Source organism: Panthera pardus, unplaced genomic scaffold, assembly GCF_024362965.1.
Source record: "Panthera pardus isolate Hobbes unplaced genomic scaffold, ASM2436296v1 HiC_scaffold_10, whole genome shotgun sequence".
NCBI lineage: Eukaryota > Metazoa > Chordata > Mammalia > Carnivora > Felidae > Panthera > Panthera pardus.
This window is the reverse complement of record NW_026526655.1, coordinates 7,490,147-7,509,424: the sequence shown is the minus strand read 5'-3', so window position 1 is coordinate 7,509,424 and position 19,278 is coordinate 7,490,147. Positions and strand designations below refer to the sequence as shown.

The 19,278-nt window shown below is 60.2% G+C and overlaps 2 protein-coding genes across 8 annotated transcripts; both read left to right on the top strand.

The window, feature by feature from the left end:
* Positions 1–1,281: 1,281 nt before the first annotated feature.
* On the top strand, positions 1,282–8,403 carry PRSS56 (serine protease 56). 5 transcript variants are annotated; one of them, XM_019445559.2, is made up of 13 exons: positions 1,284–3,064; positions 3,693–3,830; positions 4,177–4,224; positions 4,341–4,530; positions 4,914–5,013; positions 5,102–5,261; positions 5,504–5,646; positions 5,884–6,046; positions 6,242–6,418; positions 6,501–6,665; positions 6,747–6,809; positions 7,175–7,281; positions 7,657–8,108. In XM_019445559.2, exons 1-13 carry the CDS (start codon positions 2,965–2,967, stop codon positions 7,870–7,872), a joined length of 1,770 nt encoding a protein of 589 aa, XP_019301104.1. In that variant the 5' UTR covers positions 1,284–2,964; the 3' UTR covers positions 7,873–8,108. The 5 variants fall into 5 exon arrangements, with proteins under 5 accessions (XP_019301107.1, XP_019301104.1, XP_019301106.1 ...); XM_019445561.2 differs by having other exon boundaries at positions 1,287–3,064; positions 4,180–4,224; XM_053903674.1 differs by lacking the exon at positions 1,284–3,064 and adding an exon at positions 8,112–8,403 and having other exon boundaries at positions 3,079–3,830; positions 7,657–7,868.
* Positions 8,404–8,413: 10 nt separating this feature from the next.
* CHRND (cholinergic receptor nicotinic delta subunit) lies at positions 8,414–17,844 on the top strand. Of its 3 annotated transcripts, XM_053903682.1 has the most exons (13): positions 8,414–8,666; positions 8,931–9,076; positions 9,520–9,564; positions 10,066–10,175; positions 10,282–10,437; positions 10,642–10,751; positions 11,659–11,859; positions 13,043–13,154; positions 13,280–13,394; positions 14,899–15,103; positions 15,195–15,313; positions 15,993–16,171; positions 17,416–17,844. In XM_053903682.1, exons 1-13 carry the CDS (start codon positions 8,615–8,617, stop codon positions 17,435–17,437), a joined length of 1,572 nt encoding a protein of 523 aa, XP_053759657.1. In that variant the 5' UTR covers positions 8,414–8,614; the 3' UTR covers positions 17,438–17,844. The 3 variants fall into 3 exon arrangements, with proteins under 3 accessions (XP_053759657.1, XP_053759656.1, XP_053759658.1); XM_053903681.1 differs by having other exon boundaries at positions 8,414–9,076; XM_053903683.1 differs by lacking the exons at positions 13,280–13,394; positions 15,993–16,171; positions 17,416–17,844 and having other exon boundaries at positions 8,414–9,076; positions 15,195–15,303.
* The last annotated feature ends 1,434 nt before the right edge of the window (positions 17,845–19,278 follow it).

The following is a 19,278-nucleotide window of genomic DNA, read 5'->3' as shown; positions in this document are numbered from 1 at the left end:
CTGGAGGAGAGGAGAGGGGAGGGGAGGGCAGAGGAGGGGAGGGGAGGAGAGGGGAGAGGAGGGGAGGAGAGGGGCGGAGAGGAGAGGAGAGGAGAGGGGAGGAGAGGGGAGGAAAGAGGAGAGGGGAGGGGAGGGGAGGAGAGGAGAGGAGAGGAGAGGAGAGGGCAGGGCCCTGGCTGGCGGGGGGGGGGGGGGGGGGGGGGGGGGGGGGGGGGCGGTGCAGGGAAGCGGCAGAGGGAGGCGGGGTTGAGTGAATCACCATCTGTGCTGTAAGGCCCCTAATTTTCTCTGGCAGTGGCACTGGGGCAGGAGAGGCAGTAAACAGACCAGCAGCTTCTGGTCTTTTTCGGCCTCCCACCAGTCCTTGAAGACCAGCAGAGGCAGAAGGGTGGGTGGGGGCAGGAGTGGGGGGGAGGTGGCTCAAAGGCTCTGGCCTGGCCCGCCTGGCTTTGGCAGGATCCAAGTGGCTGAGGGACCGAGGTGCCAAATGCCGACAAAGCATGCCCCTCCTTGTGGCATTCTCCAGTGAGAGCGGCCACAGGGGGCTCCGTCTTGGGGGGAGCTCGCTCCAGGCCTTAATCTCTCCAGCTTGGACGCTGGCTCCACCTCCGAGGGTGGCGTTAGCCTCTCCGCCCAGGGGCCTGTGAGGCTTTCCAACCACCTTCTCTGCTTTCTGGGTCCCCTACCTTGACGGCTCTTTCTTGGAACCACAGATCATTTGCTTTGGACACTTTCTTCAAGTATAGGCTGTGTTGAGAGTTAACACCCTCTCTGCCAAGAATTTGGAGATGGTAGATAAGAAAATAGATAGCCCCAGGGCTCGTGGGTGGCTTAGTCAGTTGAGCGTCTGACTTCGGCTCAGGTCATGATCTCAAGGTTTGTGGATTCCAGCCCCACATCGGGCTCTGTGCTGACAGCTCAGAGCCTGGAGCCTGCTTTGGATTCTGTGTCCCCGTCTCTCTCTGCCCCTCCCCTGCTTGAGCTCCCTCTCTCCCTCTCCCTCTTTCTCTCTCAAAAGTAAATAAACATTTTGTTAAAGTTAAAAAAAAAAAAGAAAATAGGTATCCCCTATCTAGACATACACCCTCTTGAGATGGATAGATATTCTGATGAATACAAATAATTTCCAACTTTATAATATTCACTCACAATAACCCATACTCAGACACTATTTCATGGCATTCCTGAACCAGAGGGATTGTCTTCATGAGGTGCGGTGGTAACGGGGAGGGGAAGGGGGCATATACAGTGGTGTGCTGGGTAATGTTGACCTGGCTCTTGCGGGGCGGAAGGCAGGGAGGCTCTGATTTGTACTGGGTGCTGGTTTCCGTGGTGTAAATCCTCCCACAGTGGCTGCTTTCAAGCTACCAATATGATGTCACCCAGTGCAGACTTGGGAAGAGACGTCTATGTTCAGCCCTCCAGAGCCAACATGAGCAACTCCAGCCCAACACTGGGTGGGTGGCAACCTCCAGCGGGGCTCCAGCGGGTGGAAACCTCTTTGTGGCCAGCGCCCAAGGATGGGGGGAGTGGAGAATCAAAATGATGGGACATCTCGGTGATCAAGGAGGAAGAGAGTTTCAGAGAGGAAAAAGAGGCCACGCACATTCTCTGCTGGCCAGCGGCATAGAAGGGGGAAGTTGGAGAAGCTGCTGGAACTGGCTGCCCCCCTTCCCTGCATCTCACCCATCACCCCCGGGACCCCAGGCTCAAGGCTATCTCTGCAGGTCTGGGGCTCTGTCTTACGAAGCAAGGCAGGTTCCGATCGGAGGCTCGTTCACCTGCGCAGAAGGAGAAAGGGCTGGAGAAGACAGGACACTGTGTTACAGGGGCAACGTCATGGCAGAATCTGGTCTGGGAAGGCACCAGGCCTGCCAAAGTCACCCTGGGTCACCGGCATGAATTGGGGTGCCAAGATCCTTTTTCTTGGCCCCAGGACATTCTGTGGAGGCAGAAGGGCACCTCCTCTCTGCCCCAGGTGGGAGCTTGGTCCCAGGAGAGCTGCTCGTTTGTGGCCCTTCCCGTGAGACTCCAGAAGATTCCCTCCGGCCAGATCAGGGTCATAGCAACTGAGAACAATGCTGGACAGGCCGAGCGAGCACTGCGTAGGGGCAGGGGGTCTGGGAGAGCGTCAGAAGCTGCTGGGGCCGGTCCTACCCAAACTGGGCCACTGGTGGGGCCTTTCATGTCTGCCTTCCTCTCAGGGCCTGCCTTTGCCTCTTCCCACCCCACCACCCCCAGTGCGGCAATTACGGCGCTAATTAGGGCGCTTTGATCATCTTTAGAAATGGCTACATCGGGGAGAGACGCTGCCAAGCAATTAGGGGCACAGGGGCTGGGAGCTCGGGCACCTCCTCAGGGGGTGGGGCTGCCGAGGACCCTCACACACCCCCTGCCCTCCTCCCTCCAGGAGTGTGTGCCCCCAGCACAGTCCTAAACTCCTCAGGGAATAGAGGCAGATGGGACTCCCCCCGCCATCAGAGCCTCGGAGACAGGGCCAGCCCCTGCCCACCAGCCCCCCTCTGCCTGGCCCCCAGCCCAACTGTCAGCTCTTCTGGCCTGTCCAGGCCCCTTTGATGGAGCCGCAGAAACAAGGGTTCCTTTGACAGAAGGGGGGCCTCAGAGCTGGGACCGTGGGACTTCAAAGGTGAGGGTCGAGCCCCCATCCCGATCCCTCCCCCAGCCCTGGCCCCCCTCCCGAGTACCCCCCCAGCCTGTCCTCTATATAGCCCCCCAAGCCCCAGTCCCCTGTGGGCTCCCGGGAGTTAAGGGCCAGGTGAGGGACCGACTGAGGGAAGCGGGTGATTTTGATGTACGAGAACAGAGTCGGATGATTTGAGGGACACGAATTCAGGGCCCAGGGACAGAAAGGCAGTGGGAGGCAGACACCCAAGGATAAGCACCTGGAGGGCAGACTCCGAGGGGGAAAGAGGACGGGGTCGCTCGCCCTGGCTGTTGGTCACCATGCTGCTGCCTGTGTTGCTGCTGCTGCTGCCCTTCCCAGACCTACCGTCTGTCGCTGGGCACCCACTGTACATGCGCCTGCCCCCCAGCACCCTGCAAGGTGAGCCCGGGCTGCTCTGAGGGGGCGGCAGAGGTGGGAGGAGCTCAGAGGAAGTGGGGTGGGGCTGGCGAGCATGACCTTGCCACCCCCACTCATTGAGGCCTTTGGCCCCCTCCGCCCACCCTGCAGGGAGAAGGGGCCAGAAACAGAGGCACGGGTGGGAGAGGGAGGGGGAGGACCAGGGTGCACAGGGAAGGGGACCTGGCAGCCACTGCCAAGGGGTATGCTTTGGGGAAGGTTCCGGGTTAGCGGGTTTAGCAGGAGGAAGGGGTCCAGGAGGGCAGCTCCTTGGCTATCTGGGCCCAAAGGTAGGCAACTCGGTGAGTTATTTTGTCTGTAAGCCTGAGTTTTGTGATGTCTCTACCTTTGAGGTGCTGTTTTTCCTTCAAGATGTTTAAGGCAAGTCCCTCTTTAAAGATTCCAGCCCAGCTCAGGTCAAGTGGGTTGAGAATCCGGGACCATCTGCTCCGAGCGCTGGGCCCTCAGGCCCCTGGGGCTCTCTCTCCTCCCCATTCTGCCCGGTGCTCCTGGAGCCTGACCTGCTTCCCCCTGTCTCCCGAGGCAGGCTCAGGGCTGGAGCCTGAGGTCCTTCCCCAGCCATGCATGATTGTACCCTCTGTCCCAGCAGCTCTGTCAGCCCAGGGGACGAAAGCGCTGCAGGCTGCCCAGAGGAGCGCCCAGTGGGCAGTAAATCGAGTGGCAATGGAGATCCAGCACAGACTCCACGAGTGCAGAGGCTGTGCCAACCACACGGTCCCGTGCCCGGGTGAGCTCGCACTGACTACCTGCGTCCGTTCTCCTGTCCACCCCATCCCTTCCCTCCAGACTTGACTCCCTCTCGGAGACAGAAACTAGGTGGGGCTACAACAGAGATGATGCTTAAGAAGGTCTCTCCAAGAGGCAAGAGCATGCCAGGCATGGGGCACAGCGCGTGCCAAGGCAGGAGGGCAGGGACAGTGAGAAGTTTATGGCTGCTGAAACGGACCCTGACTCCTGGAGGGGTGGAGTAACAGAAGGGGAGCGGCAGCGCAGGGAGAGGGCCCAGGCTCTGCCGGGGGTGCAGGTAGGGAGGGTGGGAGGGTAGTAGTGAGGCTCAAAGGTCTGTGTCTCAGCAGGACCTGGGCGTCCTAGGCCACAAGCGCAGGATCCAGCCGCCCCAGGTAAGGCTGAAAGGGCTCGAGGGGGTTAGGGCTGAGGGCAGGGTGAACCCTGGAGGGGCCTCAAGGGTCAGGGCGGCAAGGACTTGTCCCTTGTGACTCCGATGCCACCTTTCTAGGGCCGTGTGGCGAGCGGCGCCCGAGCACTGTCAACGTGACGCGTGCCCACGGCCGCATTGTCGGAGGTAGCGCTGCGCCGCCGGGGGCCTGGCCCTGGCTGGTGAGGCTGCAAGTCGGGGGGCAGCCTCTGTGCGGCGGCGTCCTGGTGGCGGCGTCCTGGGTACTCACCGCGGCGCACTGCTTCGCGGGGTACGTTGGGCCCCAGGCCCCTGACCGGCCCAGATCCCCAACGCTTGGTCCAACACTTCCTTCCGGGATCGTCGGGCGGGCGACACGTGCGAGGGCCGGTCTCTGCTGCCCCCTGGCGGCGGCCACTGCCCTGCCCAGCTCCCGGGCCTCGAGGCGCCCACGCACCCCAGCCAGGGAGCCGCTATCAGGGAACCACCCGCCCGGCTCGGGGGCCTCCTGGGGACCGCCGCCTCGCTCTGGCCCACCCTCCCTGCCCCGCGAGTAACAGCGGAGAAAGAGCCCGGCGTGCGGGCTTGCTGGGTGGTGCCTGTGGGCGGAGGGCAGGGTCTCCAAGGGACCCGCTGCACCCTTGTCCTGCGTATCACCCGCCGCTCTCCCCGCAGCGCCCAGAACGAGCTTCTGTGGACGGTGACGCTGGCCGAGGACCCCCGGGGAGAGCAAGCGGAGGAGGTGCCGGTGAACCGCATCTTGCCCCACCCCAAGGTGAGAGGACAGTTCCCGGGCTCTCAGAGTCGGGAACAGCACCCCCACCCCACGCTTCATTGATATTGCGCCGCCACCCCCTCCGCAGTTTGACCCGCGGACCTTCCACAACGACCTGGCCCTCGTGCAGCTGTGGACGCCGGTGAGCTGGGCAGGGGCGGTGCGCCCTGTGTGCCTGCCCCAGGGGCCCCGGGAGCCCCCAGCCGGCACGGCTTGCGCCATCGCGGGCTGGGGGGCCCTCTTCGAAGGTATGGGGCAGGCCCGGGCCTGGGTGAGGCGCGAGTGTGAGTGGGTGGGAAGAATGGGGTGCTGGGGTGATGGAGTTTGGGAAGGCCGGGGGTGTAGCGAATCTGACTTCCTTGCTTCGCAAAATGCTGCCTGGTCTTGCAGGGGGGTAGGAATCAAGGAGGGCAGGGCGGGGGAGGGGGGGTCCCCCCGAAGCGACGCTCCTGCCCTGAAGGCCTGAGCCCCCTCCACCGTTTCCCTGTAGACGGGCCTGAGGCTGAGGCGGTCAGGGAGGCCCGAGTGCCCCTGCTCAGTGCTGACACCTGCAAAAGGGCCTTGGGGCCCGAGCTGCACCCCAGCAGCATGCTCTGTGCCGGCTACCTGGCCGGGGGCATCGACTCATGCCAGGTATGAGCCCTGATTGACTGGAGGGTGCCGGAGGGTCCTGGTTCCCCAGGGAAAGAATAGCCTCTTTCCTTCCACAGTCAGGCTGTCATTCAACTTGTCTGAGCCTCTGTGTTCTCATTGCTAAAATGGGTACAAGAAGTAACCCCAGGAGAATTCAAAGCTGCCTGCCAAGTGTAAAGCTGGCATAGGAGGGGGCAGGTCAATGTAGTACCCTCTCTTTTGACTCGGGTCCCGCAGGGTGACTCCGGAGGCCCCCTGACATGTTCTGAGCCTGGCCCCCGCCCCAAGGAGGTCCTGTACGGGGTCACCTCCTGGGGGGACGGATGCGGAGAGCCAGGGAAGCCCGGAGTCTACACTCGAGTGGCCGTGTTCAAGGACTGGCTCCAGGAGCAGATGAGCGGTGAGCGCCCCATTCCTATTCCCCCCTCCCCGAAGTGTCCCGCTAACAGCCCTGGAACACTGGAACAAGCCCATCTTCACCCCGCCCGCCCCCCAGCCCCTTAGGGCGTCAAGAAAGCCTGTCTCCCTTCAGGGGAGGGCTGCGGACGCTAGGCCCCAAAGCCAGGGCTGAGATGGTCCCCGTCGACCCCTGTAGCAATCCCCTCCAGCCGGGAACCCAGCTGCCGGGAGCTTCTGGCCTGGGACCCGCCCGCGGAGCCGCAGGCAGACGCCGCCCCGCCGTGCGCCTTCTACTCCCGCCTGTGCTCCGGGCCCGCGGTCGCCTGTGCGCGTCTGGCGCAACAGCAGTGCCTGCAGCGCCGGAGGCGATGCGGTCAGTCCAGTTCCCAGGGCTGGGCCGGGAGGGCAGGGGACCTGGCCCACGTCTGACCTCCGGACGCTTGTCCTGCCCGCAGAGCTGCGCTCGCTGGCGCACACCCTCCTGGACCTGCTGCGGGGCGCTCAGGACCTGCTCGGCCCGAGCCCAGGGATGCGGCGTCTGGCCCCAGCCCTGGCTCGCTCCGCTCTGTCGCTCCTAGAGCCTCCCAGGCACCCTGCCCGCGAGCAGCGGCTGCACCCAGGTACCCCATGCCTTCATATTCCAGCCCCCGCACGCCGACTCCGCGCGGCGGAGGCGATCCCCTAACCCCGCGTCTCCCCAGGATCGCGGGCTGCAGGCGCGCGGTTCCCGAAGCGGAGACCAGAGCAGCGCCAGGAAGGGAACGGTAAGGGCGCCCCCTGCCGGCCTTTGCGGGGAGAGTAGCAGGCCAAGGGCGGCCAACCCTGCGGGGATTCTCCCAAGGTCCGCTCTGGGAAGCGGTTACCCACCCATGGGGCAACCAGCAGACTAGCTCTCCCCACCCGACCCCTCCCCTGCAGCAGGGAGGATGACTCTTTGGGGGCACTTGTGGCTTTGGGCCGCCCTCAGGGTCAGCAGAGACCATTTGCTGAACCTCAGTTTCCCCGTGTGTAGCATGACAAGAAATCTGCCCACTGGGAGGCCATTCTGGGGTCCTGGTGGGAATCCCTCTCCCAGTGCCTTGCTGGTGTCAGTTTTCTGTTATTCCCGGGACCTCTCCCCTTCCTTCAGGCTGCCCTGGGTTGGAGACACTGCAACAGAAGTTGGCCACACTTCAAGGCACCCATGCCTGGATCCTACAGGTCCCATCAGAGCACTTGGCCATGGACTTCCATGAGGTAGGTCCTCAGGCTTCCCACATTCGCTCACAGTGGCTTCAGAAGGCCAACCTGGGTCAGCCCTAGCAGGTAGGGGGGACAGAAAGGGCACCCTCCACAGCAAGAGGGAGGACCTGCCAGCAGCTTGCAGTGGAGGCAGGGGTGTCTTGGGAGAAAAGGGTGGGGAGGGCAGCTGTGTGTAAGCTGGGTGCTAGGTGGGGTGGATGGGAACTTGTGAGGGAAAGGTGTGAGTGGAAGGGTGCGTGGGGGGGGTCCAAGTGAGCAGAAGTGTGCAGGATCGGGGGCTATGGAGGGGAGTGGATCTGGGTGAGAGTTTCTGGGGGCCACAAGGGGGGAGACCCAGTGAGGTTGTGAGCCCCGATTCTCCTTCTGCAGGTCCTGGCAGATCTGGGCTCCAAGACACTGACCGGCCTCTTCCGAGCCTGGGTGCGGGCAGGCTTGGGGGGCCAGCATGTGGTCTTTGGTGGCCTGGTGGGCCTGGAGCCAGCCACGATGGCCCGCAGCCTTCCCCGGTTGCTGGTGCAGGCCCTGCAGGCCTTCCGCTTGGCCGCCCTGGCAGAGGCAGAGGGACCCCAGATGGGTGCAGGGTAGAGTGGGGGGCACCACCCACCGAGCCCTCAGATTCCTTCGGCCCGGGGGCCATGAACCACATCTGGACCCCTAACCCCCCCGTCAGGACCTACTGCTCCCAGGGGCTCCTATGATGACAAACAGTCACAGCCACAGTTGGCTGGGTGTGGGGGGCGGGGGACCTGGGTCCGTGTGTCTTCCCAGATGTGCCATCGGAAAATCACAGCTGCTTCAATAAACATTATTTATGATCTACACAGATGACTCTGGGGCTTTCTTGGGAACTGGATGGGTGGACGTTAGACAGGGCCAGACAGGGCCCTGCCCCCAGAAGCAGTTGGCGGAGGTCACAAAGACACTGGAGAGAGGCTGCTAAGCCCCCAGCTCAGCATACTGTCTGCCCCCCCCTCCAAGAAACAGCCACAGCTGAGTGCCACCACTCCCCTAGGCATGACTGACCAGCACTGCCCCCAGTGTCCAGGGCCCCTACCCAGCCCCCAGCCCTACCGCTAATTGCAGAGAATTCCAGCCTGGGATCTTTGCCTCATGTCTTTGGGCAGCCAGTCCTTGTCCCCACCCCCTTGTCACCTGCCTTGGGTTTTCTACCCAGCAGTCATGCCCAGAGGTGTCAGATTGCGTTTCCGGCCGCCTCTTCCCTTCACACTCCCCCCCTCCCAACCCAGCACCTGTCCCCTCTCCTACCCACCCACATTCCCCAGCCCTGTAGACTGGAGGGGCCACAAGACCTAGTCAGAGGGACAGGATGGAGGGGCCGGTGTTAACGCTGGGGCTGCTGGCTGCCCTGGTCGTGTGTGGTAAGAGTGGGCATCACCCTGCCCCGAAGGGTCCCTCAGGACTTGCACCCAGGGTCCCTGCTGCATGGTCCCCTCCTACTCCTCCCCTGCATCAGGCCCAGCTCCCACCCCAACTCTGGAGGGGGTTGACCGCCAGGACCCCTTCCTGGGGAGTGGTCGGATCCCCGCAGCTCAGCCCAGCCCCATGGCCTGGCAGGATTTCACGGCAGCCCCCTTCCCGGTCCCCCCTCCCAGCACCCCATCCCTCTTCCTGTCCCTCTCCAGGCAGCTGGGGCCTGAACGAGGAGGAGCGGCTGATTCGGCACCTGTTTGAAGAGAAGGGCTACAGCAAGGAGCTCCGGCCTGTGGCTCACAAAGATGAGAGTGTGGAGGTCTCGCTGGCCCTCACACTCTCCAATCTCATCTCTCTGGTGAGAGGCCCCTCTGTGGCTGGGCTGGGGACCCGAGGGCGGGGATGGCTTCCTGGAGGCCTGGCTGTCTCCTGGACTGGGATGGCCACGGACGAAGCTCAAGGTCCCAGCCTGGTAGCTCCTGTGGTAGCTCCTCTCCTGGGGAAGCACGCTCCAGCGTTCTCCAGGTTCACTGCTGCCCACAGGCCTCGAGCCGATGCCCCTTCCCCTCCAGCTTCAGCTCTGGGGTGTGCCCCATATCAGACCCATGACACACTTCAGGGCTGTCCCCTCCCTGCTCCTTGGTCTGCCCAGCCCCTCCTGACTGTGCGTGCTTGGGCCAGGAGTCTGGTCAGGCCAGTTGCCGTGGTTTCCTCCGGGGGGTGGCGGGAAGTAGCTGCCTGCTGAATGTGTGCAGGTGAGCAGTGCGGGCCCTAGGGGACAGTGCTCTTGTGTGATTACAGAAAGAAGTTGAGGAGACCCTCACCACTAACGTGTGGATTGAGCACGTAAGGAGACGACCCCACTCACAGCCGGGGGGTGAGGGTGTAGGGCCCATGCTTCCTTCTGCTTAGGGATCTCCAGGAGGGGATCCTCCTGGCCTCCAGGAGGAGCTGGCTCCCACCCACAGGCCCAGCTGCCCTTCCCACCACCTTGTACAGCCACAAGCTCAGATGGAGACTTCCGGTGAATTGGGATTCTTTACCTACGGGAAGGTTGTCACGGTATTCTGATTTTATTAGAAAACACTCTTCTGCCATCCATCAGAAGTTCATAATATAGACGTAAGTCTTCTGTGTCCACAATGAAATATGCTCCCTTTGTTGTGCAGTGTACGTTCTACACAGCTGTACGTGACGGACCTGAGTCCTAACTCTGCACCCACCTCCCCCAAACTTCTTTTGTCACAGTTCCCAGACCCTGTCCAGTGTTCCCCCAGGGAAGTGAGGAGAGCAGGGGGAGCCTGGACGACAGCAGAGCCGACTGCTGACATACCTTTCGGGTTCCAGGGCTGGACGGACCCCCGGCTGCAGTGGGATGCTGAAGAATTTGGAAATATCAGTGTCCTGCGCCTGCCCCCTGACATGCTGTGGCTCCCAGAGATTGTGCTGGAGAACAAGTTGAGCCACAACCCTCCCTGGCATCCCCTCGACCCTCCGCCTCCCCCATCTCTGCCAGCTCCCAGCTGGCTGGCATTCATGGTGGCCTCTGTCCTTGTCCCTCAGCAACGACGGCTCCTTCCAGATTTCCTACGCCTGCAACGTGCTCGTCTACCCTTCGGGCTACGTGTACTGGCTGCCGCCCGCCATCTTCCGCTCCTCTTGCCCCATCTCCGTCACCTACTTCCCCTTCGACTGGCAGAACTGCTCCCTCAAGTTCAGGTGCACCCACTTCTCCAGGCAGCCCTCACCCCCGGGCACCGTGCCAGGGGCTGAGAGAGGTGCTCGAGGCACCCTCAGTCCTGATTAGAGCTCCCCCAGACCCACAAGGGCGCCTCTGACCGTGAACCTCCTGTACTGGCCTTTCCGCCCTCAGTGGCCGCAGCCAGTGGCTGAGGACCACCCTCCCCCCGCTGCTCTCCCCAGTTCACTCAAGTACACGGCCAAGGAGATCACCCTGAGTCTGAAGCAGGAGGAGAAAGAGGGCCGCTCCTATCCTGTGGAGTGGATCATCATCGACCCTGCGGGTTTCACAGGTGCTGAGAGTAGCAGCTGGTGGGTGGGCAGGCCCCTCAGACGCACACCCGTGGGTACGGTCGCACCAACGCCTCCCCGCCAGAGATGCACGTGGGCACACCCATGTACACCTGGAACGTGGACATACAGGCACACTGACGGGCGGGGAGACCCAGATGCACAGACACATACCGACCCGCAAACACACGCAGACATACTTAGCGACATAAATCTAGCACATTGAAAGGAAAGAAATCCCCAGGAGGGGATTGTGTCCCAAAGGCAGAGACAGACACTGGCCCCACCCTTCCTTTTCCCCGGGCCAGAAGACCCTCCTGGGCTGGACAGGGTCCCTAGGGATGGATGTAACTGACAAATGAGGGGGGTAGTTAATCTTCTGTTCCCAGGAAGCCGAGAGGCGTGGTTGCGGCTTTAGCCACCGATCCTAATGTTGTGTATGCTGCCCCCTGCCAACGCCCCACACTCCTATCTATGACCGGGCTCAGGTCTTCTATGGGGCTCCCCACCACACACCCCTGTTCATCAGAGAAAACCTATGTCACACCGGTCCCAAGGCGGCTACATCACTGGGGTTTGGGGGCGGGGGCATTGGTCTTACTCTCACCACGTCATTATCTCTAAGACTCCTTGTTTGAACCACACACAGCCTCAGCTTCTCTATTTTCAAAACAAACAAAAAACCACACTCCCAAGGCAGAATTTCCCCCTTGCAGATTGAAACCTCCTTCCCAAGCCCCAGGGAAAGACACCCACCACCAGAACCTAAACCCTCCTCTGCGCGCGCCCTCGGGCTGGCTCACTCCACCCAGCCCCCCCACCCCACCCCACCTCTGTCCTTCCCCGCCGCCCCCCCCAACCCGCCCCCTTGCCTGGCCTGACACTGAGGTGTCCTCCTGCCCTCCTCAGAGAACGGGGAGTGGGAGATAGTGCACCGGCCAGCCAGGATCAACGTGGACCCCAGTGTCCCGCTGGACAGTCCCGGCCACCAGGACGTCACCTTCTACCTCATCATCCGCCGCAAGCCCCTCTTCTACATCATCAACATCCTGGTGCCCTGCGTGCTCATCTCCTTCATGATCAACCTGGTCTTCTACCTGCCGGCTGACAGTGAGCCTGAGCCTGCCCCAGCCCCTCCCTGTCCCCGAGGGCATCTGCGCATGGGCCTCCCCAGCCCTCCCCTCACCTCCTCCAGGAGCCACAACGGGGTCACCACTCCCGGGGCTCCCTGCCCACGGTCCAGGCAAGGGGGCGGGGGGTGGCCAGCCAAGGGGAGGGTTTTGTGACCGTGTCCGATATCCCCAAATGGACAGTCCCTCTTGGACCCTGCTTCTGCTGCTCACAGCAGGCCTCCCCAGGACCCTAGGGAGAACCCCTAGACCATCTCTCTGAACAGAAACAGGTCTGTCCTGGCCACCACGTGTGACCATGACGTGGTCATGACACACAGAAGGCCGTCCACTTTGAACGAGTGGGCGGAAAACGGGATCTCCAGGAAGCCAGGCATGGAAGCGTGCAATCTACGCTCACCTGGTTCTAGAAGGACATGTGCAATCTTCGCTCACTTGGTTTCAGAATCGTTTCAAATGCTTACTGTAAGCAAGGCACAGTGAGCCCCAGGGACAAACGCAATCTAGCCTCTGCTGCTGGCAGAGACTGTAGAAGCCACAGAACTAGGAGCACAGGCTGAGGGGCAGTAAAATGGGGGAAGCCTTCCTGGAAGAGGCGCTGCTTGAGCTGGAGGTGGGTTGGTGGGCACCCTGCAGATAGAGAAGGGGCCCTGGGGCAGGGCTGGGGACCTGTGACCACAGTGGCCACGGCCCCACATGCTCAGGACCTCAGGTGGGAAGAGCTGGGCAGTGCCCGGCTGGGGTCTCTGAGTGGAGGACTAGGAGTTAGGGTATCATCGGTGCTATAAGGATGTCCCGGAGCTTTCTGTACAGGGTGGGACACACAGATCTGTGATTTGGGGAGGGCTGCGTGGCAGGGAGCTGGCCAACAGTGATAGCCGGTGTTCGCTGAGCGCTTGCCCAGCGCCTGGCAGAGTGAGGAGCGTGAAACGCTCTCTCACTTTGTCCTCACGACATTTAGCAGTTGGGACAACTGAGGCACAGAGAGGTTAGGCTACTTGCCGAAGGTCACCCAGCCAGTAAGTGGAAGAGCTAGGTGCCCTAGCTCCAAAGCCCATGATGTCGATCAAGGTACCGTGGCATCGCGAATGGTGGTGAGGGGGCCACAGTGGGACCCGCTGGGGTCAAGACCAGAGGTAGCAGCTAAGTCCGGGCTCCCCCAGGTGGCGAGAAGACGTCGATGGCCATCTCGGTGCTCCTGGCCCAGTCGGTCTTCCTGCTGCTCATCTCCAAGCGGCTGCCCGCCACATCCATGGCCATCCCCCTCATCGGCAAGTGAGTGACGGCTATGCCACGCCACGCTTCACCCACCCCGCCCTACCCCTCGCCCTCCCCCGCCCCAACAGCCCCAGCACGCCTCGCCCTGCCCCGTGGGCTCCAGGCTGAGTGTGTGCCTACAGGTTCCTGCTCTTCGGCATGGTGCTGGTGACCATGGTCGTGGTGATCTGTGTCATCGTGCTCAACATCCACTTTCGCACACCCAGCACCCACGTGCTGTCTGAGGGGGTCAAGAAGGTGAGGGGCCCAGGCCAAACGCTGGAGGTTGTCTGGCCGTCCCTCTCCAGGAGAACGTGCTCACACAGGGGAGTGCCACCCAGCCGTGCAGAAGCGCCACGTGCTGCCACCCACGCGGCGTGGACGGCTCTCCTAGCACACGGGGGCTTGGAAGGAGCCGGACACTAAAGAGCACAGGCCGCACAGTTTTCTCTCCCGAAAGTTCAAGGTCTGGCAACAGCCAGCCATCAGTGATAGAAATCAGGATGGTGGTTACCCCTGGGGGTGGGTAGGAAGTGACGGCAGGAGCCACGAGGGAACCCTTGGGACCGTGTTGGGTTGATATCTCACCTGGGTGGCGTTTACGCAGTTGAATGTGTCTGTAAAACTCCATCTGGCTCTACACTTAAGATTTGCTCAGTCTGCTGGATGTGTTACACCCTGATTATTTTTTTTAATTTTTTTTAATGTTTATTTATTTTTGAGACAGAGAGAGACAGAGCATGAATGGGGGAGGGTCAGAGAGAGGGGGAGACACAGAATCTGAAACAGGCTCCAGGCTCTGAGCCGTCAGCACAGAACCCGACATGGGGCTCGAACTCACAGACCATGAGATCATGACCTGAGCCCCTCACCCTGATTTAAAAAAAAAAGAAGGTGAGGGGCGCCTGGGTGGCTTAGTCGGTTAAGCGTCCGACTTCAGCTCAGGTCATGATCTCACAGTTCGTGAGTTCAAGCCCCGCGTCGGGCTCTGTGCTGACAGCACGGAGCCTGGAGCCTGCTTCACATTCTGTGTCTCCCTCTCTCTCTGCCCCTGCCCTGCTCATTCTCTGTCTTTCTCTGTCTCAAAAATAAATAAACATTAAAAAAAATTAAAAAAAAAAAGAGAAAAAAATAAAAAAAGAAGGTGAGGGGGACGCCTGAGTGGCTCAGTTGGTTGAGCACCAACTTCAGCTCAGGTCATGATCTCACGGTTCGTGGGTTCAAGACCCGTGTCGGGCTCTGTGCTGACAGCTCAGAGCCTGGAGCGTGCTTTGGATTCTGTGTCTCCCTGTCTCTTGCCCCTCCCTCGCTCATGCTCCGTCTGTCTCTCAAAAATAAAATAAAAATTTTTTAATTAAAAAAAAAAGGTGAGGAATGTGGGGGCAGCATACCCAGGAGGGGGCTGTCCTTGCCTCTCAGCCGCTGCAGGGCCACCAGCTGTTCTGGGATGTGAAGGTGCCTTAGCAACTTGCTTGATCTTTACCATTTGGAGAAGAGAGCTCAGCAGTCAGGGCATTTTTCTTACTTTTTTGTTGTTCATATATAATTCATTTTCAACAAATGAGTTGTGCTTTGTGCTGTGAGTAATGGGGAGAGTTGGAAGCAACCTAAGTGTCCATCAGCGGGGGATCGGAAAAATGGATGACAGCGTCAGACTCGGGAGGACTTTGTGGCAGCCGGGCAGAGGGTCAAGGCGCTTGGGTGTGTGAAGGTGACCCATGTCTGTCAAATAGCTTTCCTGTGCTCCCCTGACCTGCCGCAGCTCTTCCTGGAGACCCTGCCCAAACTCCTACACATGTCCCGCCCAGCAGAGGATGGGCCCAGCCCGGGGGCTCTCGTCCGGAGAAGCAGTTCCCTGGGCTACATCTCCAAGGCCGAGGAGTACTTCCTGCTCAAGTCCCGAAGTGACCTCATGTTTGAGAAGCAGTCGGAGCGGCACGGGCTGGCCCGGCGCCTCACCAGCGCACGTGGGTCCCCGTGTAGCCTGGGACTTTGGCCCGTCCGTGGGAGGTGGGCTGGGGCCAGGCCTCATGCCCTCCTCTGGCCGGGTATCCACAGGCCAGCCCCCAGCAGGCTCTGAGCAAGCCCAGCAGGAGCTCTTCAGTCAGCTGAAGCCAGCCGTGGATGGGGCCAACTTCATCGTCAACCACATGAGGGACCAGAACAATTACAATGAGGTGAGTAGCCACAGGCCTGCCACACATCGGGTGTATCCTGTCTTAAGGGGGCTCGGTTCCACGTGAGACACGAACCCACCTAGATGAAGGAGTTCACAGTGGGTGCAGACTCCAGGCACCCTGGGAGGGACAGCCCCCGCCTAGAACCCCAGAGCAGCACGCTGGGCCAGGAACACAGCTCCCTTAGGGTCCCTTCTTTGTCCGGGCTGCCAACCATTTTCTGTCCCTGCTCAACCCCAAGTCTGATACTCCAGACATACTCAGACATTTCAAAGGCAGACTTAGGTGGTTGTTCAGTATCACACAATTTTTCGAACTTCTCTCTTGAGAAAGGGGCACCATTTTCCAGTTCATGTAGGGGATAGCTGGGAGGGGTGAAGAGGGAGGAGAGGGGACGACTTACCGTCCTTAGCCCCCTGAGAGAGACTCCAGGCACCCCCAGCTCCTCTTCAGCCCCTGGAGCCCTCCAGTGGGGTGAGGAGGGACAGACAGAGGCCTTGACTTCAGGGGGGCCTGGGCCCTGCTGGGGACACACCAGCACATCCCATCCACCGCAAGCCTGAGGCAAGCCCCGCAGATACACCGAGGCCACGCCTCCGTCACCGGCCCCAGCTTGGGCTGTGGGTCTGTGGTTTGAGGCCCTTCCTCACCCCCACTGTCTCCGTCTCCCTGCCCCCAGGAAAAGGACTGCTGGAACCGAGTGGCCCGCACAGTGGACCGACTCTGCCTGTTTGTGGTGACGCCCATCATGGTGGTGGGCACGGCCTGGATCTTCCTGCAGGGCGCCTACAACCAGCCCCCACCTCAGCCCTTCCCCGGGGACCCCTTCTCCTACCATGAGAAAGATAAGCGCTTCGCCTAGGGTAGGCCTGCTCTGCCCTGCTGGCCCAACTCCCAGGCAGCTTCGGGTTTGGGGCGGGTGTAGTCACGTGGACAGGGATGTCTGAGAGAGGACAAGCCCTTCCTGGGAAGGCCAACTTCTGGCCCTGAGACTCGAGGCCAGCTGGTTCTGCAGGGCTGGGGCCGGAAGAGCTGGGCTTTCCTGAGATTAAGGAAGGAAGAGAGACGCCTCACTCCTCAACCACGGTCCTCTGTAGCTGAAGACAGGAGCTGCCGAGGAGGTCTGAGAGTGGACATCAGCTGGCGGTCAGGGCAGGACAATTTGGCAGGGGGGAAGGGGGCTGGCTCAGGGGCCAGGGAGGATGCCACTCAGGCCAGCCTTTTAGGACCCCTCTGTGAGGAGTCAGAAAGGCAGAGGCCACTTCTTGCCTCCCCGTCCCCCGGGTGAGGCTAGAGCAGGTGGGATCCTGTGCCTTCACTTCCCTGCTCCCTAGCCACCCTCCTCTCAACTACCCCTCAGTCTTCAGCTTCTGAAGCCCCACCTGGAGCTGAGGTGGGGACACCTCCCTCTCCAGGGCTCCTAAGGAAGGAGGCTTTCAGCAGGGGTGGGGGCACCAGAGTTGCAAAATGGCCTTCCCTAGCCCGTTCTGCCTTGGTGATGCTGTCTGGGTCCCTCAGGGAAGCCGAGGACCAGGACACTTCCACCCGGAAGTGTTGGGCTCAGCACCCACAAAGACCAGAGGTCAGCTTATCAACCTCAGGTCATATGCGCAATCCTAGAGCCCCAGAACTCAGCCCTCCCCCAAGACGTGTCCCCTCTTGGACACCTATTCTCCACCCCAAAGTAGGGCTTCCATACAATATTTGGGACATACGTTTACCAAAAAAATTAGTCATCGTTTATCTGAAATTCAAACTTAACTGGGAATCCTGTCTTTTTATTTGCTAAATTTGGCACCTCTGCCCCAAAAGATGCCCCCAACAATCCTGTCCCAAGGGCCAAAGGCTGAGGCTGCAGGTGCTGGCTGGGAGACATGAGAGCCTACCTCCAAGACAGCGCCAGTGATCCCCACCTCCTGGTATCCACACCCTGTGTAGCCTCCCTCCACACTGAACCAGGCTTGGTCTGCGTGACCAACGGAATGAGGCAGCAGTGACGGTGCAGCACCTCTGAGATCAGGCTCTAAAAGACACTGTGGCACCTCCTTTGCTCCCCACCCCCATCACTCTTGCTGAAAGCAACTGAAAGTTGGATCTCTCACTCTGGGGAAGCAGCTGGTATAAGAGCAGCCCTGCGGAGAGGCCCACACGGCAAGGAACTGAGGCTCTCTGCCTGCAGCCGCATGAGTGACCTTGGAAGTGGATCCTCCAGCCCTGCTGGGCCTTCAGATGAGATCACAACCCTGGTGAACATCTTGGGCACAGCCAGTTCTTGAGCCAGAACCACCCAGCTAAGCTGCTCCTGGATTCCCGACCCTCAGAAACTGTGTGGGATAGTAAATGTTTGCTGTTTTAAGAGACAAAGTTTTGGGATGCTTTGTTACACCAGCGGGGTGACCTTGGGTGAGCCACCCTCATCTATTAGCTGTTTTCTTGCCAGCAAAATGTGTGTATCATAAGTCCCGTCTGTGAGGGGCTGTGAAAATAGAATCTGCTAGTGGGCATAAAGGTACTTGCACGTGTCCTACAAATGTAAGCGGTGGTTATTTAACTCATTCCTCAGTTGTGAGCCTGAGTCACAGGGGATGGGCCTGTGGTCTCCCACATCCAAGGCTGACAGGGAGTCTGTAGGCAGATTGGAGCAAGCACAGAGGGCCCAACTAATCGTCTCCTGGATGGACACACCGAAGGTCTTCACAGATCAACCCGTCTCCCTCAGAGGGAGTTGGTAACCTCATTGGCCCAGGTATACATAAGGTGGGATTTTTTTGTCTGTCAAAGGAAATGAACAAAAGACAAACCATCTAGCGTCAAAACTGACCCTGGTTACTTCTGCCTTCCAATATGAACCGTGCACAGGTTCAAGGTACGAATCTTTAATTTTGTCCCTCTGGGTAGGGAAAGCGGCTTGGACTTACACCCATCAGATGAGCAGGAAGTCCAAGACTTCCCTGGAATCGCCCTCTACGGGAGGGACCCCGTCCGAGCCCCAAGAGGCCCTGAACCAGACCCCTCAGCCACTGTCCTTGCTTCTCTCTGCCACACGATGGCACTGTTGCCAACCGCCAGGTGAACCCCGGTTTCAGGCTCTGCTCAGGTGACAGCGACCCTTCCAGAGAAACAACCCTAAATGCCACGCCCGACCAAGGGTGCCCCTTGCCCAGTTTCCCGGGGTCACAGAAGGACCCCCAATGGCACCCATTCCTCCAGCACTGCAGCCCCAGGGTGCTGTCTGCACCGGTCCCCTTTATAGGTGATATGGAAGTGATAGAGGTGATATAGCTCCTTCCTCCCCAGGAAGTCACACCCACAAGGGGCCAGCTTCCTGTGAAACCAAAGGGTGTCCCTACACAGTCTCCCCAGGCCAGCAAGGCTACTCACCCTCCTTCAAACAGTGATGAGTCTGTTAGGGATGCACTGGGCTTCAAGGAACAGAAACACAAAGAACTGTGGTTCAAAGAAATAAGGCTTCCTCTTCACGAGACAGTGGTTGGCTGGGCTGTCCCACAGAGCTCCCAGGGACCCGGGCTCTGTGCTTTCTGCCCCGTCCTCCCTCCTTGGCGTGTTGGCTTTGTTCTCATGTTGTCGCCCTGCTCACAAGCTCACTGCCGCAGATCCACACTTCTCATCTGTGTTCGAGGCAGGAAAGGGGCCAGACATTCCTGACCCCTTTTATCAGGAAGCAAAAGCTCTCTCCTGGAGCCCCTTAGCCGATTTCTGCAGACGTCTCATGGGTCAAGATGTTATCACGTGGCCACCCCTTCCTCAAGGGAGACTGGGAGTAGAGCATTTCACTTTTCCAGCCTCCAGCATAGAAGGTGACAAAGGGGGAGTAGCTATTAGACACAAATGATGTCTACAGAAGATTTTTCTCTTAAAGTTGCCTCCCTTTAACCTCTTCAGGACAAAACCACCAGCTCCTCAGCTGACCCGCCCTCCTGAGAACACCAGAGAGACCTTACCTC